The sequence below is a fragment of the Eptesicus fuscus genome, chromosome 12 (genome assembly GCF_027574615.1).
Source record: "Eptesicus fuscus isolate TK198812 chromosome 12, DD_ASM_mEF_20220401, whole genome shotgun sequence".
Classification (NCBI taxonomy): domain Eukaryota; kingdom Metazoa; phylum Chordata; class Mammalia; order Chiroptera; family Vespertilionidae; genus Eptesicus; species Eptesicus fuscus.
In genome coordinates this window covers 88,499,955-88,527,327 of record NC_072484.1, presented here as the reverse complement: position 1 = coordinate 88,527,327, position 27,373 = coordinate 88,499,955, and the positions used below count along the sequence as shown (strand labels likewise).

Genomic DNA, 27,373 nt, shown 5'->3' with positions numbered 1-27,373 from the left:
GTTAGTGAAATGTCTTGATCCATGTCCCTATCTCACTTGTCTCCTGAGCTATAAAAAACCACACAAGAGGTGTGGGTGCAGGACTGCACGTGCCACGTGACTGATCGGTCCCATTGTGTTCGGGGTGGAAAAGACACCTCAACCGGGAGCTTCTCCTTCCCTGTCCCCGGGGATTAACACCCCACACGGACAGGACTTGTTCCTGGCACATCTGGACACCGCAACGTGGTGACAGGGGCCAACAGTCAGGACCAAGTCGCTAACGTCAGGGAATGGCGGTTTTTGAGAAAAGATCCCGAAAAGCCCAGGATCACCGACAGGAGCTGCGGGCGCCGAGGCCGCCGCCCCGGGAAACGGCGGGGGAAGGAACGGACAGGTGGGCGCTCGGCTGTCGACGTCACAACCCGCGGGAGGCGCCGCGCGCCGTTGCCATGGAGACCGCGCGCTCCCCACGCCGCCTCCCGCGCGCGTCGCCCTCCAGGGTTCGGGGGCCGGCCGGGCAGCCACCGGCGGCGCCATGCCACGGGCGAGTGGCAGGAGGGATCCCGGCGCACCGTGAGCCTCGGGCCCGGCCCCGCCTCGGGCCGATGAGTAAGGCGCACAGCGCCCGCCACCCCGCTCCCGGCCTCGGCTGCGAAGGGAGCCCGGGCGGCCCAGGCCCGGGGCGGGCGCGGCAGCTCGCTCTCTCCGTCCGCACGTGCGGGTAGGCGGCTCCACCGTGGCGCCGCTGCGGGGCTCCCCACGGGCGTCCGCGCGAGGAGTGGGAGGGGCGGGGGGGGCGGTGCTGGGCGGGGGAGGGAGCCGCGGGGTACCCGACGGCCGGGGGCTCCGGTGGGGAACAGAAGCCGAAAGCGGGGGAAAGGGAACCGGGAGAGAAGCAGACCGAGGGCTGGGGCTGCAGCCGGGGCCGCGCCCAGGGTCCCAGCGCGGGGGTGGCGGGCGGGGGAGCGGCTCTGTGCGGGCGCGGGGCCCGGGGGGAAGTGAAAGAGAAAGCCGTGCGGGTTCCTCCGCTCCGCCCCGCCCCGCCCGCGGCGGGGAGCACCTGGGGCGGCGCTCGGGCGCCGTGTCTGCGCGTTCGGCCCCGCCCCTCCCTCCCGCTGGCCCCGCCCCTCCCTCCCGCTGGCCCCGCCCCCCGGCGCGCGCCGCTTCCTCACACGAGTCCCCGCCCCTCTGGGTCCGCGCAGGGAGTCGGGCCCGGGCCGCCACTGCCACCTCGGCCGCCGCCGCCGGGATTCCCCGCCCCCGCCATGGCCGAGGACCCCTCGGCCGCCGCCTCCTACACCGAGGACGACTTCTACTGCCCCGTCTGCCAGGAGGTGCTCAAGACGCCGGTGCGGACCGCGGCCTGTCAGCACGTGTGAGTGACGCCCCTCCTCCGCGCGCCGCCGGGGGTCGCCTAGGCCCCGCACCCGGCGCGGGACCGCCGCCGCGGCCTGACAGGAGCCGAGCTCGCCGCGGCCTGCCCGCCCGCCCGCGCGCCGCCCTGCGCGGAGGGCCCGGGGCCGGTCCAGGTCTAGGTCCCGGCCCGGCGGAGCCCGGCCCGCCCGCCCTCCGAGCTCGGCCCTCCGGCTGCGCCCGGCCCCGCACCCCGAGCTGCGGGGCTCCGCGTCCCTCGTGGCCGCGCCCCCGGGCAGTGCCCAGGCCCTTCCCGGCGGCGGCGTCTGCAGGCCCGGAGGCCCGCTCGCCCCCAGGCCCGGGAGGAGCGGCCGGGAGCGGGGAGCCTTTTTGTTTCCTAGCAACGTGCGTGCAGGCGGGTGTCGGTGTCCACACGCGCCCGGGTGCCGGCCCGCCCCGCGCGGGAGCCGGCGGCCTCCGGCTGCTCCCTGCGCCCCGTCCGTCCCAGACCCACGCCCGCCGCCCGCCTCCGACCCGCGTCTCCCTCGGGAGCGTGTGGCCCGGTGTCACCCGGAGAGAGAGCCCCGTCGCCGCCGGGGTGCCGGGTGTTGCTCCCCGCCTCTCTGCTCGGAGCTCTGCTCGGAGGGCCGGGGTTTCCGGGCATTGAAGCGGGGGGTTCCCTTTGTGCTGCCCTCCTGCCCGCTCCTTGCCGGTGACCGGGGCGGAGAGGAGGCCGTGACCCCGGGGCCGGGAGGGGTGATGGGGAACTCGGTCCTTTTCCTGCCGCCCGGGCTGCAGCCCCCGGGGACTTCTCCGTCAACACAGCCATCCCCAGGCTGCCTTCCGACCGGCGGAGAACTCCTGGCAGGTGAGGTCCGGACACCTCTGTTTCCGGAGGAGACCCCGGCTCTGTGTGCTTGCAAGTGGCTGAGAAGAAGCAAACAAGTTTCTAAATACATTGCTTTCTCTCTCCACCCCTCCCCCCCCTTTTTTTTTGGAGAGGGAGGTTCTGTAGTTTTGTAAAGAATGGATTGAATTTTGGGTTAATCAGAAATTTCATGACAATTGTTGCTTTTACTTAAACTTTTTTTTTTTTAATCCTCACCTGAGGCTATTTTTTCCCTTGACTTGTAGAGAGAGTGGAAGGAAGGGGGAAGGGAGAGGTGGGAGGGAGGGAGGAGGGGGAGAGACACAGTGATTGGGAGCCTCCCACATGCGCTCCTGCGCCCCTGCCCTGGACCGGGAATGGAACCCCAGACCCTTGGGTCCGAGGACTGACACTCTGACCGCGGAGCCAGGCAGGGCTCCCGTTGCTTCTTGATGCCCATCCTGCTCAGCTCACCCTGCTCTTCAGTCTCAACTGGACCGCCTACCTTATTCCTGTTCTGGGAGCCCAGACTCTGTGGCTTTTCATGGTAGAAGTTAGGCCGTTTATGTTTTTGTCGTTTAAGGGAGATGAATGACAGTGCGAAATTCCTGTATTATTTGGAGCAGCAGATGCAGATGGTTAGGAAAGTATTTCGAGATGTCTAGGGCGCAGTGTGCTTTTCAGCCTTGAATCTGTCAGTCTTGGTTATCGTGACTTGATGCCTTTCCTGTGCTTGTGCTGGCAGTGCGGGCAGGAAGGGAGGCAATGGAGGGCAGAGGGAGAGGAAGTAGGGTTTTCCTGGACAATAAGTTCCGCTGCCCTCTGGGTGTTTGACCTTACAGAACTCATCGTGATCTCGAGCTCCCCTCAGACTCCGAGCGGTCTGCTCAAGCCCACGTCCCTTGTGGGGCATTTGGAGTCAGACTGAAGTTTGACTTGACCTCAAGGCTATGAAAGAGTTAAGGACCTTCTCAGAGCAACTCCATGGGCTTGGATGTGTTGGGACTAGGTATGGAAATGAAATAAATACAGAGCAGGTTTTGTTGATAAGAGGAATGAGCACTGTTTGAACGCCCTCCTCCATCTCCTCTCTTTGTCCCCCTCCTCCAACCCCCAGCACACACAGTTGTTCCAGGTTCTGGCTGAACAAAGAATTTAAGAAAGCAGAAGGGAAAGAAGCTTTATTGGAAGGGGTGGTAATGGTGCCTGACTGATGAAAGGAGTGTTGTGGAGAAATAGAATTACGTTGTAAATAATCTAGATTTGCTCTTTCCTTTTCACAAAAGACAAACCTGTGCCTTTAAACACACTTGTAGTTAGCTCCAGAGTCGGATTTTGATTGGTGGGTGGAGAGAGGAGGTGATCACGGCGGCGTTGTGGCACTGTGGGTCTGTTAGAAAAGAAAAAGTGTTCACTACTTTGCCCACTACTATTCCAGGCAAAGGCGCAAGTTCCTTATTAGTAGATTAACTTTACCAAAATAAAAATCCCTGTTTGCTGAGTGCTTTCTGTAGGTCAGGTCCCGGGAACACAAAGTGCTCGTTCCCGGGGGCTGCTAAGAACTAGTCTAACGGAGAAGACCTGTCCATGAAGGTGATTACTGTGAGAGGCTCAGCAGGAAATGTGATGTGAGCATTGAGCACAGGTATCTCACAGCCTGTGGTTGAGGGGAGGCTTCCCGGATGAGGTGATACTTCTAGGCCAGATTTGGTATTCAGGGTTTGTTGAATACCACCTGGGTGAGGTTTCCAGCATGTGCAGAGGCCAGCAGGCATTACAGAGGATGACAGAACTGCACGACAAAGTTTGGCTGAAGCCACAGGGCGAGTGAGGTGGAGATGGAGCTGAGAGACCTTGGCAGGAACTTACTGCGTAAACCAAAACTTTCCTGAAGCCATAGAGACCAGTTCAGTAATTTTGGCAGGGGAGTGGCATTTCAGTTTTAATAAGTTCTCTTTTGTTTGTTTGTTGTAATTTGTTTTTAGAAAGAGGAAGGGAGAAACATTGATTTGTTGTTCCACTTACTTATTATTACTTTTTTACTGAGTTTTAGAGAGAAACATTTTACTTGTTTATGCATTCATTGGTTGATTTTTTAAAATATGTTTTTATTGATTTTAGAGAGAACTGAAGGGAGAGGGAGTGAGAGAGAAACATTGATCGGCTTCCTCCTGCACACCCTCTACTGGGGATTGAGCCTGCAACCAGGCATTTGCCCTGACCAGGAACCGAACCCGTCGACCTCTCAGTGCATGGTATGATACTCAGCCAATTGAGTCGCACTGGCCAGTGCCATTGGTTGATTCTTGTATGTGCTGTGTCCAGGGATCGAACCCACAATTTTGGCATATTGGGCCGACACTATAACCTACTGAACTACCCGGCCAGGGCTAGTAAGTTCTCTTTAGTGCAGGGTCCAGCTTGTTATTGGTGAGACTAGTTAAAAGGCCATCCATTGCTGTGTCAAAGAGGGAAATGATTAGAACCTGAATCAAGGTAATGATACTGGGGCTAGAAAGAAGAGATTTCTGACATTTTAAGGATATCATGTAAAATTTGATGACTGTATGTTCGTTCGTTAGGTGTGTGTACGTAGGTCTGGGAAACGGAGCTAAAACTGTGAATATGGATGTTGCTACAGAAAGAGGTATATAAACTGAAAGATAGCAGAGGGCTTAGATAAAACAAAGTGCTGAAGAATACATTTTAAAATAAGTGCAGTCTGTGAAGGAATGGACAAGGTAGGAAGAAAACCGGATGGAATGTGACAGTAGAAATAGAAAAATCATAAGGAAACAGTAGTCAGGTGTGATACTGCGTAGGTGAGATGTACTGTTTTGAAAAGCATGTAAGGTTGAATTAACAATATTGAGTGTGAGCAGTGGTTAGAGCGTTGGCCAGAGCACCAAAGGGTCGCTGGTTTGATTCCTGGTCAAGGGCACCTGCCTTGTTTCAGGTTCAATCCCTGACCAGGGCCTTGCCTTTTCTTTCTTTTTTCCTTTTTTAAATGAATGGATATTTCTGACCAGGAATTGAACGGTGACCTCCGGATTCATAGGTCCAGGCTCAGTCACTGAGCCACGCTTGCTGGGCATTCCAGCATCATTGATTGAAAAGTCTCTCTTTCCCCCAGTAAATTGCCTTTGCACCTATTAATCACTTTTGCTTTCTAAGCTATAGCTTGCCAGTCTTCTTTAAGAAGTTTCAGTATGTATTAATAAAGCCCCTTATTTTGCATTTATTATGTTGTCTATTTTAACTAGAAATGTTTTTCTTTGTCTTTACATTTTGAATAAATATTAAGTCCTAAGTTAATTTTAAGCCTGATTACTTTTTTTAGTTTCTTATATGAATGTTTTTCATTATTTTTGGCAATGTCAGTAGTCTATAGCAATGTAATTAATATTTAGAGAGTTTATTTTACAGTTTGTTCAATTAATTTATTACATGTAAGTTTTTGGTATTTCTACTTTTCAGTGAAAATTAATTCAACATTTAGCTAATATGCAAGGCACAAGAAAAAAGATGTGTCCCTGAAGGAACACAGTCAATTAACAGTAATTTTCAACTAAATAAATACTTGGCTTTTAGGAAAGTGTGTAAAAGCTTTTTAATATAATTATTATTATATTTTTATTGATTTGAAAGAGAGAGAGAGAGAGAAACATGGATGTGTTGTCCCACCTATCTGTGCATTCACTGGTTGCCTTCTATATGTGCCCAATGCACCAAGGGATCGAACCTACAACCTTGGTGCATTGGATTAATATTCCAACCCACTGAGCCACCTGGAAAGCTTTTGATCATATATTAAAAATACTTTAGACCAGAATAGGTGTTGATTTTTGAAATTTCCTTCATGGTGCTCTACAGGATAGTTGCTAGCAATATTAACAAAGAAATTGCATATTTTACGTGTAGTTTATTTTGAAGTATATTGGCTGTGTGTTCTGATATAAAGCGAAATTACACATAGGACAATTGTTTTAAAAGCCAGTTTTGCTTGGTTTGCTAAGATTAAATTTAAGATAAAAACAAAACAAAAGAACTAGCCCTGGCCATGTAAGTAGTTCAGTTGTGTAGAGCAGCGGCTGCCAACCTTTCGGACCTCCCGGACCACCAGTAGTAGGTGGACCCCTGGCTGGTGACCGCTGGTTTAGAGCATCATCCCCATACACCAAGGTGTTCACTCCCGGGTCAGGGCACATATAAGAAGCAACCAATGAATGCACAAATAAGTGGAACAACAAATTGGTTTCTCTCCCCCCACCTTCTCCCCTCTTTTTCCCTACTTTCCTCTCTCTCTAAAATCATTCAGTAAAAATGAAACAAAAAACTATTCCACACCCTTTTTGTTATATCATTGTGTATGCTTATAAGTAAAACTTACTAATTTATAAAGTTTTTTTTTTTATTCCCCCACCTCCTTAAATTTAAACTTTCAAACATGAATGCATCTGTAACCGATATACAGTATTGTTTCGGTGTGTACATCTGAGTGTAATTTGTAGATGATAACACTAATGCAAAACCTAAGCGTGACAGTTGAGAAACTATTAGAACCAATAGGATAGTACAGAGAGGTTTCTGGATACAAGAACAATAGTTTAGAATATTTAGTGTTTATTAGAATAAAGCTAATAAAAATTATGAGGTTTCTTTAGGGAAATTTAAAAACTTTATTGAAACACATTAGAGATTTGACATATTTATGGATAAAACAGTAAAATTAAGATGTCAGTTCTTCCCCCAGATAATTCTAAAAATGCTAATGCAATTGCAGTCAGATCTCAACCTAATTTTTTTTGGTAAGACTGAAGATGATGCTCTAACCCACTGAGCTACCTGGCCAGAGCCGCACAAGAATTTTTAGAACATGCAATACCGGACTCTTTGGTCAGGGACATTTACCTCTTTCCCTTGGGTGTCAAATAAAAAAAGGACAACAGCCAATACAACAATAGCCATCCTGTATGAGCGAATCATAATTATGCTTATATTTTTTGTCAGACCAGGAAAAACATTTTTTTTGGTGCGCAGAATTTTAGTAATTAGTTTATGTGTGCATAAGATGAAAAAGGTTGAAAATCATTGGTCTAGCCCAGTGGTCGGCAAACTCATTAGTCAACAGAGCCAAATATCAACAGTACAACGATTGAAATTGCTTTTGAGAGCCAAATTTTTTAAGCTTAAACTTCTTCAACGCCACTTCTTCAAAATAGACTCGCCCAGGCCGTGGTATTTTGTGGAAGAGCCACACTCAAGGGGCCAAAGAGCCGCCTGTGGCTCGTGAGCCACAGTTTGCCGACCACGGGTCTAGCCTATTATTTCATTTAGTGTTTTGTTTTTGTTCTAATTCCTCTGATTAGAGAATGAAACACAGACTGAAACATAATTTAAATTAAAATTTTATTATTCAAAGTTTAGAAAACATATAAACAATTAAACTTTAAAAAGAAATATATTTTAGTGAAAGGAAGGGAGAGGGATAGAGAGTTAGAAACATCCATCAGCTGCCTCCCGCACACCACCCACTGGGGATGTGCCTGCAACCTAGGTACATGCCCCTGACCAGAATCGAACCTGGGACCCTTCAGTCCCCAGGCTGATGTTCTATCCACTGAGCCAAACCGGTTAGGGCTAAACTTAAAAATTTTAATTTAAATAATTAAACTTGCAAAGTATTGGTTTTTTTTTTAACTTCATAGTATTTATACTTTTGAAGTTATTAAAGCTTAAAATTGCACTCAGACTTTTGGGACACCTCTCTTCAAGGATTGACAAATTGCTATCCAAGTATGTGGAGCACTCTAACACTAGTTGTTATTATTTTTAAAACTAGTTTTTAGTTTGACAGCTGGAAAATGGTATCTCAGTATTACTCTGTGGAGTTTTTTTAAATTTTTTTTACTCCTGGTTTTAGTGAATATTTTTAATGTCTTAATAATTGGTAGTCACTTCTAATACTTTAAAGGTATTAGCTACTACTTACTGAGTACTTTCCTAAATGTCAAAAATATTGTGAAGCCCTAGCTGGTTTGGCTCAGTGGATAGCGTGTCAGCCTGCGAACCAAAAGGTCCTGGGTTCAATTCTGGTCAAGGGCACATGCCCGGGGTTGCACGCTCGATCCCCAGTAAGGGGCGTGCAGGAGGCAGCGAATCAACGATTCTCTTTCATCATTGATATTTCTCTCTCTCCCTCTCCCTACCTCTCTGAAATCAATAAAAATATATTAAAAAAAATACTGTGAAAAGCATTTTACTGCATTACTTTTTTTAATCCTCTGAACAACCCTATCAGGTATAGATACTTTTTTATTTTATGATAGGAAGTGGACTTCAGAGGGGAAAAGTGACTTGTTCAGTGCTACAGTCAGGAAACTCAGATTCTGTAATCTGTTATTAACTGTTAGCTCTCAAATGTAGTAAGTTGGAGAAAATTGGTATACTTGTATTTATAGGGGGTTGAGAAAGTAATTGTATACTTACTCTGGATTCAGATATAGATGGCAATGTTTTACCAGGTTTTTCTAAAAGCAAATTGATCAAATTTGGTATTTCATTGCGTTAAGGGAGAAGAAATTAAAATTTTAGTAATTTGGTTTCAGTTAGTATAATGTTGGTTATAGATGGTTAGAGCTGGAAGGGTTCTTAAATATTTTTTGAGTTATTGCACACTGTTGTGGGAAATTTTTATATTTCCTGACCATGTAAGTTTGAGCAACACTTACATTTTTCTTAGCGGAAGATATCTTATTGCTATAGCATAGCTGGTTTGGCTCAGTGGATAAGAGCGTTGGCCCGTGGACTGAAGGGTCCCAGGTTTGATTCTTGGTTGCAGGCTCTATCCCCTGCCCTGTTCAGGGTGTGTGAGGGAGGCAACCAGTCAGTGTGTGTGTGTGTGTGTGTGTGTGTGTGTGTGTGTGTCTCTCTCTCTCTCTGTCTCTCCCCCTCCCTTCCACTCTCTCTAAAAGTCAATAGAAAAATATCCTTGGGTGAGGATTAAAAAAAAAAAAGATACCTTATTAACTTTGTTTATCCTATAATTTTCCAGATCAATTTGTGTGCTGTTCTGTAGTAGACATATTCATATCCCGTGGAACAACATCTTGATACACATCAATTTGAGACAAAAGCTGATATGGTCCATTCTTTAATTTTATAAGGGAAAGGAATGGAGTGTGAGATCAGAGTTACTAAATGATATAATTTTTATTTTTCATATGTTAAAAAATTATAAAGGAGACTTGATTGTAGTTTCTTTTATATTCCCATGTAGTCCAGTGATTAGTTTTATACTCTGAGAAATGCACATACAGTTTTTAAAATTCTGAGATTTATGTACATGTGTATTGCCTCACTTATTTAGCACGAATGCATAACTGTAACTGCTTGTTTGTGTTTAATTATAGCAATGAAAAAACTACTTTTTTTCTGTAGTTAATATGTCACAACTGTTTGGTTTAGTTTTTGTAGAAAATGTTTCCTGACTGCAATGAGAGAAAGTGGAATACATTGTCCGCTCTGTCGTGGAAATGTGACTAGAAGAGAAAGAGCATGTCCTGAACGGGCCTTAGACCTTGAAAATATCATGAGGAAGTTATCTGGTAGCTGCAGATGCTGTGCAAAACAGGTACAGTAAGAGTGAAATAGCTCTTGCAAGTCAAGTTTCTATCTTGAAGTTCCCGTCTGAATATTCTTGGTGGGTATTGTTTTGAAGGAAAGAAGTCATTTAGATAAGTGTTCGGTCCTCTGTTCAACCAATCAAAGCGTAATATGCTAATGATATGCTAAGGCTGCTCAACCAGTCACTATGATGTGCACTAACCACCAGGGGGCAGATAGTCGACTGGTCAACCAGTTGCTATGATGTGCATTGACCACCACAGGGCAGACACTGTGACCAGTAGGTTAGCTTGCTGCTGGGGTCCGGCCAAGCGGGACTGAGCGAGACAGGCTGGACACACCCTGGAGCCCTCCTGCAGTCCCTGCCTGGCTGGCCAACCTCCTGCATCCCTCTCCGGCCCTGATTGTGTACCGGTGGGGTCCCTCAGCCTGGCCTGCATCCTCTTGCAATCCGGGAACCCTCGGGGGACGTTGGAAAGCTGGTTTTGCCCCGATCCCGCAGGCCAGGCCGAGGGACCCCATTGGTGCACGAATTCGTGCACTGGGCCTCTAGTCCTATTTAATAAAGAGGGAATATGGTAATTGACCCTCACACCATCGCAAAGATGGCGGCGTCCACAGCCAATAAGAAGGGAATATGCTAATTGACTGCCCTGCCCTCAAAGATGGTGGTGTCCACAGCCACAAGATGGTGGCACCCAGTCTCCTCAGCCCCACTGGGGTGGCAGGCGCATGGCTGCCCCACGCGCCTGCCTCTGGAGTCCCCCAGTCCTCTCAGCCCCCCAGCCACCCAGGGCCAGCCTGAGGTGCAGGCAAGCCTCGGATGGCGGCTGCCCAGCCACCCAGGGCTACCCGAGGCTCAGGTAACCAGGGCCGGCCGATGCTTGCGCTGCCGGCAGTGGCAGCAGCAGAGGTGTGATGGGGGCGTCGCCTTCCTCTGATCACCGGGTTGCCTCCCACCCCTGAGGGCTCCCGGACTGTGAGAGAGGGCAGGCTGGGCTGAGGGGACCCCCCCCAGTGCATGAATTTTCATGCACGGGGCCTCTAGTAGATTATAAACTTAATGAGAACAGAGACTGAAAGATACAATCTCTGACTTTGCCATAATTTTTATCATGGTTTCTTTTTCTCAAAGTACTCATTATCTACTAAATCAGTGGTCGGTAAACCGTGGCTCGCAAGCCACATGTGGCTCTTTGGCCCCTTGAGTGTGGCTCTTCCACAAAATACCAGTGCGATTGAAACTTCGTGGCCCATGCGCAGAAGTCGGTTTTCGGCCTGGGCGAGACTATTTTGAAGAAGTGGCATTAGAACACTCAAGGGGCCAAAGAGCCGCATGTGGCTCACAAGCCGCCGTTTGCTGACCACTGTACTAAATGAACTAAATGAGCAAATTGGCATTTAACTCCTTTAAACCCCATTCTGGTACAAATTCAACCATTAAATAGTTTTTCTGATGGGAGAGGGAGAGAGAGAGAAAAACATCAATGAAGAGAAAGAATCATTGATCGGCTGCCTCCTGTGCACTCCCCACTGGGGATCAGACCTGCAACCTGGGCACATGCCCTTTAGTCCGCAGGCCGACACTCTATCCACTGAGCCATACCAGCTAGGGCATCATTGCAGTTTTGCACATAGAAATGGCCAAATGGATTTAGGTAGTTAAGAAATCATTAGCAGCCCACTTTACTTGTGTATTTATGTGTTTTATCTAAGAAATCACAAAATATCTGGCAGAAGACTTAGCCTAAGTTTTTTGGAACAAGTGGGAAAGTCAGGTATTAACAAATAACTGGGCATTAATTCTCCAATTGGGATTTTATTCTATCATTTGGAGAGGGAGTGAAATGGTGAAGCCATGTGCTTATGGATTTATTGCAGCCACTTTTTAAAATAGCTAATACAGTCAGTGAGTAAACCAGTTGCCGTTTCATGCATTCACACAAGTCAGTCTGTGTTTCCGTCTCTTTGAGGAAGGTCTTAACTGACAGGGCAATGGAGTAAAGCTGGAAAATACACTTGAGAGATTTTTGGCTCTATTCCTCAGAGAAACTGAAAAAAGTGTTAACTGAGAAACATAGTTTTTTAAAAGTGCTTTCTAACTCTGCTGAGTTGCAGTAGTTAAAGAATAAAGAAATGCCCAGTACATGAGCCAACCTCGTAGTACTTTTATTTATCTCTTTATTAGCAGTATTGTTTCAAGTGTAAAATTATTTCTTTTTATTATTTATCTTTTTATTAACAGTATTGTTTCAGGTGTAAAGTTATTTCTTAGTATTTTTTGCAGTGAGTTTACAGACTGATGGACTCTTCTCCATTGTCTCACACTTAATGGACAGAAACAAGAATTAAACCATTTACTTAATAGAACCTCTTGTTTAAATGGGGTATATAGTTATCTGTTTTTATCTTCTCTTTTGACAATATCTTAAATCTTGTGAGTTCTATTTTAAATAAAAGTCACATTAAATTTTAATAATTTACAGATTAAATTCTATCGCATGAGACATCATTACAAATCTTGTAAGAAGTATCAAGATGAATATGGTGTTTCTGCTATCATTCCAAACTTCCAGATCTCTCAAGATTCAGTAGGGAACAGGTAAGCAATATTTATTCTTAAAAAGGGAATTTTTTAGTTGAAATTGTTTTGGGAGCTATATGATAAGGTTTGTTTTGTTTGTGTGTCTGTGTTTAAAGTAAAATGATATGAGAACTATATCATTTGTATATTCAGAACTTTTGATATATGAAAGATTACCTCTGTTAGATCAGATGATCTGGTGAGATCTGGTACTAGTTAAGTTCTTAGTTCTATTTTAGTCTCAATTTTTATTTTATATTTTTAATTTAAATTCTTTATCGTATTACATGAGTCTCCTTTTTTCCTAATTGACCTCTCCCCGGCTGCCCCCATCCCCCAGCATATGCCCTCACCCCCCTACTGTCTGTGTCCATTGGTTATGCTCATATACACGCATACAAGTCCTTTGGTTGCTCTCTAACCTCCTCACCCCCCTCCTTCACTCATGCTTCTATGTCTCTGGTTCTATTTTTGTTCATCAGTTTATGTTGTTCATAGTCTCAATTTTTTAAAAACTAAGGTTTGGCTTGATTTGTATCTTATTGTCTCAGATTTCTATGCATTAGACATGATATACTTAAGCTTATGTTAATTAAAAATCATTTTAGGAAAATTGACACGTTTTTGTATAAAGAATAGACTTGCGAGTTGAAGGCTATTTTCTTTTGCAACTGAAATTTAAAAACTAGAAAAAAATTCCTTTCAGTAGTGTACAAACTGGAATCTTCTTGTTTGCTACCTGATAAATAGAGTTGTTTGAGATTTCTACTCTGGCTATTAAAATGTCATGTAAAAGTGAAACCTGGTACAAGTAAATTCTTAGTTCTATTTTAGTCTCAATTTTTTTAAAACTAGGGTTTGGCTTGATTTGTATCATATTGTCTCATATTTGTGTACATTAGATATTTTAGGAAATGTATTTCATATAGAAGAATGGCCAAAATGCCTATGTGGTTTAAATGCCTATGTGGTTTAAAAAATAGTGATAAATACCTAGTTACCCACAAACCCAGGTCAAAAGAAAGTAAACATTTTTTACCACCTTACAATCTCCTTTTGAACTCATGACCATCTGAGTCCCATGTGCCCCGACTGTCTTCTTTTTTGGGTCATTCCCTTTTCTTTCTAGTATTACCACTCCTGTGTGTATCTGTAACAATGAAGTGTTTAATTTTTAAAAACTCAATAGCAAGCACACACACAAGTGTGTAAAGAAAGGCAATATAGGCACTATTACAGAAAGGCCCCCAGGAGACAGTAGGCCAAGCAGAGTTTCTTAAGACTTTATTTTTAGTAGCAATTCGTTTCACATGTTGCTAGTTTTTTTGCAATTTAATCACTCGACTGCAGTCGGGCCTTTTCCCTACTCCTCAGTTAAAACTGTTAAGGTAGCCCGGCCGGTGAGTGTCCACCCCAGTTAGGAGGTCACAGTGTGATTCCCGGTCGGGCACTTGCCCTGCGTTGAGGGCTCAATCCCTGGTCAGGGGCTGCAGGAGGCAGCCGATCAGTGTGTGGGAAGTTCAAGCTTTGCTTTTCGGAACTTCCTGAGATTTTTCCCCTGAATATTTTTAATCCATGGCTGGTTGAATCTGTGGATGCAAATTCTTGGGTAGAGAGGACTGGCTGTGCTGCTTGTCTTCTTGTAAAAGAAAAATGAAGAACCAGTTTTTAAGTTTAACAACTCCTTTAAACCTGTGTGGTGCAGTTTTCTTTGTTCACTAGCTGTCTCATTTCTGTTTTAACGTTCTGCTATTGAAAGGCCTTGTTTTTATAAAATTGACCTCATTGATGAATTCTGGAATGCCCCTATATGGAATGCCCACGCTTCCCTCAGGATTTCTCCAGTACTGCATATGACACATGTCTCAAGCATGGGGTCTGAATGAGGATGTCAAGTTATTCTATGTATTAATTGTTGGAGAGCCTAGTTTCTTTTTGGAAAATGAGCATTGAGATATTTTCTTAAACCTACTCTACTTTGGAGGACACAACCTTAAACCATATCTTAGTTACAAATCAAAAAGTTCATGAATTTTTGAGTCTATCCCAGCACTCAAATACTTACTAGCCTGGATAGAGGTAGAGGTAGTCATAACTTTAAAGTCTAAAGGACCTGGGGAAATGTTATCATGCTGTAGATTTAAGGTAATTAGGCAAAATTCTATATTCTCTATACTTTTGTAACTGCATAAATTAATTTTGAAGGACATAAAGGCACAATAAACAGTCTTACCAGAATTTATTTGAAAAGTAATTAATGCCCTCCTTTTTGTTGTTCAGAACTATTTGAAGTTCAGGCTTTTAAGACATTTAGACTAGCCTTCTTCATTAGCAATTCAAGTTAATGAATCTATAATGTGCTTTATTGCTTAAGGTATTAACTTTACCCACTTTACTTCTTAAGTAATAGGAGTGAAACATCTACATCTGATAATATAGAAACTTATCAAGAGAATACAAGGTAAGCTTTTGAAAATCCTGCTACTTTATTAAATAATATCTATTACTTTAGAACCTCTTGTTTAAATGGGGTATATAGTTATCTATTTTAATAATTTACAGATTAAATTCTATCGCATGAGACATCATTACAAATCTTGTAAGAAGTATCAAGATGAATATGGTGTTTCTGCTATCATTCCAAACTTTCAGATCTCTCAAGATTCAGTAGGGAACTTTAAAAGTCTAATAATAGATTTTTAAATTAAAAATTTTTTATTCAGTTAAATCACCAGATATTATGCTAGAACTTAGTAGTTTAGAAATATATGATGCAGTGGCTGATTTTACAGATCACATTAAGTTAGAAAAGTCTTTAGCCCTCTTCCTTCACCATGATGATGTTTCTTCCATGCATAGTTTAGGTAGGTTGTCGATATTGAACTGTCCCTTGCCGAAATTCAGAGGCATTACAACCCAGTGAGGCATGATCCTCAAAATGTTGTGTGTGTGTGTGTGTGTTTGTTTTTTTCATGAAAGGATGCTTTTCTTCCTTTCTCTCTCTCTCTTTTCTCTTTTGGTCCATCGTGTTTATTTATTGATTTTTTTATTGTTTAAAGTAATACAGATGTCCCCTATTTTTCACCATTGACCCCTTCTCCCTCGCCCCCCCCCCCCAACCCTTCCCACCCGAGGCCTTCATCACACTATTGTCTGTATCCATGGGTTATGCATATATGCATATAAGCTCTTTGAAATACTGATCATTCTGGTAATTAGTGCTTTTTCGTTTTCACTTTTTCCTAGGAATTTTGTATTTAGATTCCCAGAGGCTGTGATAGATGAAAGATATTGATGAAAGTCTTTTCAAAATTAAGTTTCTAGATAGGGGGCTTCCAATTGGGGCCACCACAGGATATTACAATTTTCAGGGTACATTCAGTGACATCTGTTGGCCTCACACGAGTGACTGAATGAAATTCTTTGGACCTCTAACTACTCAGTACATGGAACAGCTGTGTTTGTTTTTGTTTTGGCTTCGAGGCACCATAAAAAAATTTACTGAGACGTTAACGATACTGTAAACAGAGATTGGGAACATCTGTTGTAGATTATTTATCGAAAACATTTATTTTTCAAAATTAGAGAATCTTTGAATAGTCTAATCATTATAACTTTTTAAAAAAGTAAGCAATTGACTTAAAAACAGGAGAGCATTATTTCTGTGTTTTGGTTTGTGATTTCAAATTTAAGTATACTTCATTTAAAATTGTTTTATAGTTCCGGGCATCCCACCTTTAAGTGTCCCTTGTGTCAAGAATCAAATTTTACCAGACAGCGTTTACTGGATCACTGTAACAGTAATCACCTATTTCAAATAGTTCCTGTGGTAAGTACATGTGTTTAAGACAGCCTTCTGCTTAAAGTATCCTGTTCATTTATTTCACTTCGTGTGAACAACAGGGAAGGTAGTTTTAAATTTGGAAGGAGCATTATCAATAAGGTACATTTTTGTCAACAAAAGACGAAAGGTTTGAAGCAAAATGAAATTTCAGTAACTTAAAAAGAGAGATGCTTATTGTGAGTGTTATATAGAATAGTCTAGAGAAGAGGAAAGTAATGAGAGTGAACTGGGGACGCAATATCGAGGGGCCAAGACCCAGCTCTGGTGGGGCTGCTCAGTTTCTTGGTCTGTGTCGGATGCAGTCAGCTCAACCTGGTCAGGTGGATCTGCTACAAGTGAAAACTATATGCAAGAATAAAGTCACTAGGTGTTTTAAGTTTGGATCCTTGCAGAATCTAGTATGTGAATTCATACAGCAAGGAAGGAAAGGAATCATACTTTCTTTTTGGTGCATATATATCTTTTTTTATACCATCTGGAGCAGTGGTCGGCAAACTCATTAGTCAACAGAGCCAAATATCAACAGTACAACGATTGAAATTGCTTTGGAGAGCCAAATTTTTTAAACTTAATCTTCTTCTAACGCCACTTCTTCAAAATAGACTCGCCCAGGCCGTGGTATTTTGTGGAAGAGCCACACTCAAGGGGCCAAAGAGCCGCATGTGGCTCGCGAGCCGCAGTTTGCCGACCACTGATCTGGAGGGTAAGAAAGTGGTGAGACCTTTTTGGTAAGTGAAGGAGATGGAGTGCAGGATTTCAACATTGTGTTAGTAACCCTACAACTCCTCATTCAGAATATGAGTTCCACAGGTAAGTGACTTCAGTTGTGGGTGAAGCAGGAGAAACTTGAGCTAGAAGAGATACTTCCCTTTCAGTTGTACATTTTGATATAGAAGGAAATGTTACAAATAAAATAAGGATTGTAGATATTTCTAAGCAGTTTTAGTGGATGTACTAGGACAAAAATGTGAAAGACTATGCCTCAGTAACTATTGAGGCTGTCCATAAACTGTCTCCTAGTGCTAAGGGAGACTTATCAGGGTCAGTTACTGTTAAATAAACAAATAGAAGTGCCAAAGCTGTCTCTAGGAAAAACCTCATATTGAAGAGATTTTGTTTTGTATGGCATTAGCAAATTTTTATTTGTTTCTACATTATGTTCAATATAGCATAGACTTTGGCTAGAGTTCAGTTACTAAAGTTCTTTTTTATTTCATTTCAGTATGTCATCCATTTTTTTTTATTTTAATTTTATTTTTAGAATATATTTTATTGATTTTTTACAGAGAGGATGGGAGAAGGATAGAGAGTTAGAAACATCGATGAGAGAGAAACATCGATCAGCTGCCTCCTGCACACCTCCTACTGGGGATGTGTCCGCAACCAAGGTACATGCCCTTGACCGGAATCGAACCTGGGACCCTTCAGTCTGCAGGCTAATGCTCTATCCACTGAGCCAAACCGGTTAGGGCCCATTCATTTTTTAAGATATACTTCATTTAAAACCTTAAGGATACAATTTAAAGTTTACTACCCTTTTATTTTACTTAAAAGTGAAATAAAGCTTATACTAATTATATAACAGTTATTGTGTGGCTCAAGTGAGTTTACATACTGGTTAATGATGACTACCATTACAATTAATATTGTTAAAGGCTAGATGTGGTGTTTCTCTTGAAAGAGTTGTGTAATTGAAGATTTAAGTAATAGAATGTATAAGATCCTCTTTTCATTGTGTTGTGTTCGTGTAGTTTATTTAAAGTAATTTGGTAGACAAATGATCTAGTCATGGAATTTGGCATGTAGAAATGCTTTTCATGTAGGTGTTTTCGGTTATATAAGCTTGTGTTTTAATACCTTCAATAATTGTAATGTTTTATTTTCATTTAAAACATTGTTTCTCATAGACATGTCCTATTTGTGTGTCTCTTCCTTGGGGCGATCCTAGCCAGATTACTAGGAATTTCGTTAGTCATCTAAATCAGAGACATCAGTTTGATTATGGAGAATTTGTGGTAAGTGAATTCTTCGAGATTAAGAAAATACTGTTTAAGTATTCAAGTTAAATTAACTTTCTCAATGTAGACTTGAATTTTGAGGCAAACTGTTGTATCATATTAGATGGTTACAGAGCAAGTTCTGTTGTTTTTATAAGTTAGGTGAATTTTGGTTTGTGGAAGTGGTAAAAATTTTAATGTGCTGACTGTCCACCTCCTGTACTGGAGAGAGAATTAATAGAGAGAGAGCAAAACCTCAGATCAACGAAATGAGTTAGAGGAGACTGTCTAAGGCAGTGGTCGGCAAACTGCGGCTTGTGAGCCGAGGTTTGCCACTTTGTTGACTAATGAGTGTGCCGACCACTGGTCTAAGGGAAAAATTAACTGCTAGAGAAGTAAAGTTGATACAACAGATAAAAGAGGATGTATTTTTCATGTAGTGTAAGTTGTGTATTAAACCCATTCTAATAGATATATCTAGCATGGGAGACACATTTTTTTAAATGAGGGAGCTTAATTATCAAGTAAAGCCAGTTAAATTGTAGATTTTGGCCTTAGTTGACTGCTTTTACAGGGTGAGTGAGGGAAGTTTCATAATGTAAAAATGGATCCCCAAAGCAAAACGGGGTTAATTTCTGCCTTATAAATGTGTCGTCATGATTTTTAAAAAATTAGATGTGGCCTTTGTTTTATTTATTGTGAGATTGCATTTTATTCACTTTAGTGAATTAAAACTTTATCTAATTTAACATTCATTCCAACAGAGAATAGCTGATACTGTACTTGTTTTCAAGTGTAGGTAAACACAGGCATGTGCAATTCTGACAATGACTATTATTCTTTTTTTAAAAATTGATTTTGAGAGAGAGAGGAAGGGAGAGAGACAAACATTGATGTGAGAAAGAAACATTGATTGGTTTCCTTCCCTTCACACTCCGACTGAGCCATCCTGGCCAGGGGAGAATTATAGTTATTCTTGATAAGTGTTTATTTTGTAGGAATTTGCATTTTTAATCATACTATTTCAAAATAACAATTCAAACATATGTAAAATTTAGGTGTACTCTTACAATTTTAGCATTTTTATGAAGTAATTGTAGATTATTCTTAAATTCTCATTGTAAGAAAGGTTACTGTGTCTGGAGATCTGTGTAACTGGAAAAACAAAAACATATTTGGTGACCCACTGGATCTGTTTGGCAGATTGTTTTACCTTGCCACAGAGAAATAGGTCATTTTCGTTACTTGAGATTGTCGGTGGAAGCCTATTAAAGCAAACCCATAGACATATTAGTAATCGACAGCAAGAAGAATTTTTAAAGTTAAGGATTAGTAGTATAAGATTGAGTGAGCTGTAGTTTTAGCTTCATGTGATGGTTAAGAAACTGTTATTTAACTCTGATTCAATAAATGCTGATTTTTTCAAAAATTATTTTACCTTCAGACATTGTTACTCTTTTCTAGAAATCACACAAAATTTGATTGTAGTTCACTCTTAACTGTATTTTGAATTTATGATTTATCATAAGGCACTTTTAATTCTCAACTTTCTCTGCTGATCCTTTCTGTTTATCAATTATTCTTAAATAATTATAATTAAACTTAATTTTTTATTATAGTTCATTTATTTAAAAGGATATATGTTGTAACAAACTGTTTCAACTATGTGTAGTGTGTGATAAGATGTGTAATATATTGGGCATAGTATTGAATAGTGGAATGTATTTTTCTATTGATATGTTAATGTTATTGTTTTTTAGAATCTTCAGCTAGATGAGGAAACCCAATATCAAACTGCTGTTGAAGAATCTTTTCAAGTAAACATCTGAAGGCTATAGACATCTGAGCATCTTTGTACCTGCAAGTGCCATCTTTAAGGAGAAAACTACATGCAGTCACTCACCATTTCAATAACTTGATGTGTATATTAATAAAAGTAATTCAGTCTATTGTTTTAGTTTTTAAATTGAAAAATAAAGGTGGGCCATCTAAAAATTTCTTTCTCTTGAAAAGTTAAAAATGAATGTTAGGACATTATCTTTAAAAGCATTGAAAGGATATTTCACTAATTGTAATGGCGAAAGGGAATTCTTGTTGTACTTTATCTTTTTTATATTACACATTCTTGAATTTTTCCTTACGTTGCTTTTGAAATTTGGTGCGGTTTCTCCCAGGGACGTTATTGAACAAGGTAACACAGTAGCAAGTGCAGAAGGATGTGGTTGGTATGAACCTAACAAATCTGAGCCAGTTATCAGAGTTGCAGAACGGAGACTTGAAGTGCTAATGAAACAATCCAAAGGAAAATAATTTTAATACAGATTCTAGCTGAAGAATTCAATGCTAAGAACATGGTATTTATATAACATTTAGTATTTTTGAAGACTAGTGAGATTTCTTTAATAATTTTAACTGTTTAAAAAGTAAAAACTCAATGTAAGGATATTTCCTTCTTTTTTTTTTCTATTAGAAGGAACTATCATATTTCTTTGGCGGGCAGTTGCTAATTTCAAATCTTGTTTGGCTGACTAATTTATAAGCCTCAAGTATATTAAGTTGAATTTACAGCTCTTTGGCTTCAGAATTTTTCAATAGTTAGTGTTTCTCACTAGCTAAGATGAAACTTTTATTAGAAACTTGCAGTTGGTGGTTCAGTTGTATGTTCTACATATATATTTAAGTGAGAAGTTTGGCTTCGTGATCTCAGTTGAGAAATTCAAGCAAAGCTAAAGATGCATATATATAATACACACACATGCATGCAGTTTATATACAGGATTTCTGTTCAGATTTTAAAAATAGATAAGCAATATGGGATTTAAGTGTTTACTTGATTTGATTAACATTTTGTATATCACCACATTTTTAAAAGGTAACAGCCAAATGCTAAGTGGGCTAGTTGGCTGCTGTTATACCTTAAAAATTGAGTTTATACACACACTCAATTACCTGTCTATATGGTGCTCTTTGTTCTCAATGATAATGCATGACTGAAGTGGTGACGCATTTTCCAGCCACTCTGTTTCACTGCTTTTTAGTCAGACTGGGTTTGTTTATTCTTAGCATTCACTAATGAAAATCATAAAATAACTTGTACTAGAAGGCCCAAATCACAGAGTAAACGATGAAGAGTGGGTTAGCTGACATTCCATACTAATATACATTGTTTATGCTTTCTTTAAAAGAACATAAATTTCAGAAGTAGTTGCTAATATATACATGCATTGTATAAAAAGGGATATTTTGGTTTTGTTAAAACCCTTGTTGACTTTTCTACAGTGAACATTTTTTTTTAACTTAATAAAGTTAATTTTGCAAGTGGAGTTTTGTAAACAACCTTTCTCAGTCAAACAGGAATGACTTTATGGGTAGTAACAGTCACCAAAGCCATGCATCTTAATGAGCTGATGCCTTTGTCATTCGGAAGAGTGATGCTTGCTGCGTGCTGGAAGTGTCCCTGCAGCTACACGAGTGTAATTGTAAGAATAGCTGTTTAACTCTTTAATAAGAGACTTGACCATAGATTTTTTTCTAACTTAAAGCAATAACGTTAGTACTTTCTTTCAAAATTTAATACTTCCCAGTATGTCAAGTTAAACTATTTTGGGATGTGAGAGCTTGAAAGGAAAGTTGTAGTAGAGATCATCTTGATGAAATTGTGTTTTGAAATTTTGTGGATTAGTTCAGTATCACTAATAGTCTCGTGTGTCTTTTATATAAGCTTTTTCATAAAGGAAATATTGACTGTATTTGCTATTATCTGGGAACGCCTCAGTATGGAAATGTTTGTTTAAAATCCCCCTCTTGTCAGTGGATTAGAAATAAGGTTAGGCTTTACAGATTTTCAGTTTAAATTCCTGAAAAGGTTCTTATTTTTAATATGCTTATAACTGAGTCAGGATAAAGGAGGGAAATTGTATTGATACTCATACCAAAATTTCACACTATCACCTAGGGAAGCGATTTCTTCAACAAATTACCGTTTATGTTGTTAAACAGAGTTTTATTTGAGATGTATTGTTTTATTTTTCAATTAAAAGTGGCTTTCTCCTACTTTTGTGTCTAATTAAAATTTTGTCTAGAGGCAAACATGATAACATTTAATTCTCATAACCCACTCTGCAAGATGTGTAGGAGATAATCTATTATTTTGCACCTAAAAAGTGGATAGGAGAAAGCTACCGCTGATGATGCTTTATGTTGGATTTAACTTTATAAACCTATTTTATCTTTATTTCAAATGTTAATCAACTTATAAAGCTATTTTATTAAGTACTAGAGGCCCAGTGCTTGGAAATGGTGCACTCAGGGTGGGGGGGTCCCTCAGCCTGGCCTGTGCCTCTTGCAGTCCGGGAGCCCTTGTGGGCCTAAGCCGTCAGTCAGACATCCTTAGTGCTGCTGCTGAGCCTGCCAGCCATGAGCCTGGCTTCTGGCCGAGCGGCACTCCCCCGTGGGAGCGCACTGACCTCCAGAGGGCAGCTCCTGCGTGTGTCTGTTCCCTGGTGGTCAGTGCGCGTCATAGTGATCGGTCGTTCTGCTGTTCGGTCGGTTTGCATATTAGCCTTTTATAATATAGGATTCATACATCAAGCTTTTCAAGCCCTATTAGCAACCAGGCAGAAAGATAGTTAATTGGTTAATAAATACTTTTATATAGAGAAGTCCCCTTAAGATATCCTGGCTCTAAGGATATATTGCCAAATACGATGTCGTATACCTGCTGGGTTGCTCAGTAAGTGTGATTTATAGTGAATCATAACTTTTATAGAAACCCTTTTGGCTGCTACTCAAAGAATAAACCCTTTGAGGAGGTGGTGACATTTTCGTCTTTATAGAACAGGTGTGACCCAGAGGCATGTACATGCATGTAGTATACAACTCGGAAGTATGAAATACTCATTCCATGATACGACTTAGTGTGCAATGTAATATCCTTACTATGTATATGTAGTACAATTTGAAAAAAGGAATTCCAGGAATGAGTTACATTAAGTGGTTAAAAGAATACATGGGAAACTCAAAATGGATGTTGCCCTAGCTGGTTTGGCTCAGTGGATAGAGGGTTGGCCTGCGGAGTGAAGGGTCCTGAGTTTGATTCCAGTCAAGGGCACATGCCTGGGTTGCGGGCTTGGTCAGCTGTGCAGGAGGCAGCAATCAGTAATTCCCTCTCATCATTGATGTTTCTATTTCTCTCTCTCTCCCTTCTCTGAAATCTATATATGTAAAAGCCCAGCAGCGGTTAAGGTGGAACGCAGACAACCGTTTGCTATGACGCGCACTGACCACCAGGGGGCAGATGCTCAATGCAGGAGCTGCCCCCTGGTGGTCAGTGTGCTCCCACAGTGAGAGCGCCGCTCAGCCAGAAGCCGGGCTCACGCCTGGTGAGCACAGCGGCAGTGGCAGGAGCCTCTCCCACCTCTGCGGCAGCGCTAAGGAGCGAGCAGGCAGGTGGTAAGAAGCAGTGAGCCAAGTGGTAAGGAGTGAGCAGACGGTGGTTAGCAAGGAGGTAGGCAGTTAGGAGTGAGGGGTCCCAGATTGCGAGAGGGCGCATGCCGGGCTGAGGGACACCCCCCTCCCCTGCACGAATTTTGTGCATTGGGCCTCTAGTGAAAATATTAAAAAGAAAATAGATGTTACAGCCTCACCCCCACTAACAGCAAGTGTCCAATCCTGGGGCCAAGAGAGGCCAGATGCTGCAATCCCTCCCTGAAATGGAGGAGATGTGTGTTCCATTGTGTCCTTGGCTGGGAAAGTTGCACTAAACTTCCGTACAATTTCCTGTGTCACAGGGATTCTGAAGAGTGTAACGGTGAAGGGGATACTGTTGCAGAACTTAAGATGAGCAGAGCAGGGGAACAAACATGGAGGGGACTGATCATCAGAAGAATTAGAACCATACTACGGAGGTTATGGAGGAGAAGAAATTACTTGAGGTGTGAGGGAGGGGATTTCATATTTTCCTAAATGGGCAAGATAATGCACATGATACTGGAAGTGCACCGTGCGAACAACAGCAATAGCCTTTGTAATCGGCTCGGATCCCGAAAGAAACACTAGGGTCCCCATGGGTCCCCTTGTTCCTACTTCTAGTCGTAAGTCACCACCACCACTAACTTCTGGTACCACAGATTGCTGCTTTTATACTACACTAGAGGCCCGGTGCATGAAAATTCGTGTAGTGTGTGTGTGTGTGTGTGTGTGTGTGTGTGTGTGGCTCGGCCTGGCCTGTGCCCTCTCGCAGTCTGGAAGCCCTCAGGGAATTTCCCACAGGGAGTGGGCGTAAGCCGCAGTCTGGCCTCCCTCTGCAGGAGGCAACTGGCAGGCCAATCTGGGGACAGTGCCAGCCGGCGAGTGGCTGGCCCCGCCCCCCAATCGCTGTCCCCTCCCTCTGCCCGCTGGCACGTGCCTTGGCTGGCCTGGCACCACCTGCTCGCCAGCCCCGCCCCCACCTACTGGTTGTTCCCCCATTCAGTCGATTTGCATATTACGCGTTTATTATATAGGATACAAATGGAAGCACCCAATAAAAATGACGGCTTTTGCTTAACATTGTTTTGAGATTTTTATGTCAGTTTTCAATTTAGTCAACAGCATATACCAATGTAGAAACTTGTCTTTTGTCCAGAACAGAAAAGCTTGAAAGTAGCTTTTAAAGCTACTTTTTGTTGTTGATCCTCACTCGATATTTTTCCATTGATTTTTAGAGAGAGTGGAAAGGGGAAGGAGAGATCGATGTGAGAGAGAGAGACACGTTGATTGGTTGCCTCCTGCACGCGCCTGACCAGGGCTGAGGATTGAGCCTGCAACCAAGGTATGTGCCTTGACTGGAATTGAACCCAGGACCCTTCAGTCCGCAGGCCGATGCTCTATTCACCGAGCCAAACCGGCTGGGGTTGAAGCTGCTTTTTAATGTCTGTGAAAGTTAGGTTAGATGTATTTGAAGCACCTGTGGCTTGGCGGGGGGGGGGGTGGGGGGGCGGGGGGAGTTGCCAAATCTCAGTAAAAATGGAAACGGGCTGGTCCTTCCCTCCTGATAACGAAGGAAAGACAGGTGGAGGTATGCCCTGGTGGCCTTCCACGGCTCTTACCTGACCAGGCCGTGGACAGGACCGGGCGTTCTGTTCCCAGGGCATTCTGTCCACACAGGATCTGAATGAGCACGCAAGGACGATGTTTTCTGGGAATAGAGGCGAATGCTGCTGATAGAAACTACAAGGGCTGCAGTAGATACAGAAGAAGGGTGAGTAGATCTTTGCTGGGACACGGAGAGCATTTGAAACAAGTAAGCCTAATTTCTTTGGTTAAATGACCTGGTTTTGATGATCCTGTAGGTTGATGCTTGTGTGGTTTTGGACAAATTATGTCGCCTCTCTATGGATTATGAGGACGGTACAAGTTAATACAGGAAGTGCTTAAACAGCCTGTTATCTTTACTGTTACCGTATATGCAACACACGCGAAGTCCTAGACAGTGGTCGGCAAACTCATGAGTCCACAGAGCCAAATGTCAACAGGACAACGATGGAAATTTCTTTTGAGAGCCAAATTTTTTTTTTTTTAAATATATTTTATTGATTTTTTACAGAGAGGAAGAGAGAGGGATAGAAAGTCAGAAATATCGATGAGAGAGAAACATCGATCAGCTGCCTCCTGCACACCCCCCACTGGGGATGTGCCCGCAACCAAGGTACATGCCCTTGACCGGAATCGAACCTGGGACCTTACAGTCTGCAGGCCGACGCTCTATCCACTGAGCCAAACCGGTTTCGGCGAGAGCCACATTTTTTAAACTTCAACTTCTTCTAACGCCGCTTCTTCAAAATAGACACGCCCAGGCCGTGGTATTTTGTGGAAGAGCCACACTCAAGGGGCCAAAGAGCCGCATGTGGCTCGCGAGCCGCAGTTTGCCGACCACTGCTCTAGGAGAAGAGAAAGCAGGGCCGTGCCTCTCCTCCTCTTTTCTCTCCCCTGCTAGGTACCAACGTGTATTTTTCAGTGATTTCTTGGAGAGATGAGTCTCAGCCAGTTTCCAGGCCGGCTCCAAGGGATGGATGGGCTGTGAGAAGAGGGCTGCTTTAGAGTAAGAATCTTGAAACGAGAAAATTCTACTAAGGAAAGAGAGAACAGACATCCGGTAATGCAGGATTTGGTCAAACTCTATCTCAGGAATCCCTATGGCTCAGTGTAAGCTATTGTTTTGGGGAAAAATAAGTTATCCTAAGGAAGTTTAAGTGAGTCTGTTAAGAGTGAGATCCTGGAGTGCTGTGGGCTGGGGAGCAGAGTGCCCGCTTTGCCCCCAAAACAGCAGGGCTCTCCCTGGTCCTGGGATTCTAACTTCCTCCCAGCCTCAGGCTCGGGGCATCTGGTTTGAGCTCCAGCCTGGATTCGTCTGTGAAGACATCACTGACCCCTTCAGAGAGAGTCGGGCGCTCCCTCCCAGGCCCCTGGGTTAAGAAGGTCGCATGACAGCTGTTGCCCCGGGTCCCACACAAGGCTGGCAGGGAAGTGGCTAAAAGGTGCTCAATGCAGGCTTATGAAAGGAATTTGTTCTTGCTCGTGGAATACTGGGGTTTTAAAATAAAAATTACATGGCAGTTTGGGAGAGAACGATAATCACGTCTAACCCTAAAGTGCTGTGCAAACCTGCCAGGATTTTAAGCTCTGGGGACAGGTTGTCCTGAAGGATGTCGAGTGCTGTAGTTCATTCTCATGAGTCTTCCCCAGGGAAACTGGCAGCTCCGGGGGAAGGAAGCACAGCTTTCTACTCTGTATCTGTCACAAAAGTAGCACGTTGTTCCGAAATGCCAGGCGAGTGAGTGGTAGTGATGGAAATGCAGAAGGTATGAGGCATGGCATCAGATTACAAAGGCAGGGAGGCAAGCATCACATTAAAAAGGCTGGTTAAAACACATACCTGTGACATGCAAAGTTATCTTTAGAATCGAAGAACAGGTAAAGAGCTTCCCAGACAAGAAAAAGCTAAAGGATTTCATCACCACCAAACTAGCCTATATATATATATATATATATATATATATATATATATAGTAAAAGGCCAATATGCAAATTGACCGCATGGTGGAACTACTGATTGCTATGACACCCAGCTTAATGCAGGA

The 27,373-nt window shown here is 42.8% G+C and overlaps 1 protein-coding gene across 1 annotated transcript; it reads left to right on the top strand.

Moving 5' to 3' along the window:
* The first annotated feature begins 641 nt into the window (after positions 1 to 641).
* RNF138 (ring finger protein 138) lies at positions 642 to 22,307 on the top strand. Its single transcript, XM_054724080.1, has 8 exons — positions 642 to 703; positions 1,185 to 1,357; positions 9,671 to 9,836; positions 12,316 to 12,431; positions 14,818 to 14,874; positions 16,134 to 16,242; positions 18,165 to 18,272; positions 20,015 to 22,307. The coding sequence occupies exons 2-8, from the start codon at positions 1,248 to 1,250 to the stop codon at positions 20,081 to 20,083; spliced, it is 735 nt and encodes a 244-aa protein (XP_054580055.1). The 5' UTR covers positions 642 to 703; positions 1,185 to 1,247; the 3' UTR covers positions 20,084 to 22,307.
* The last annotated feature ends 5,066 nt before the right edge of the window (positions 22,308 to 27,373 follow it).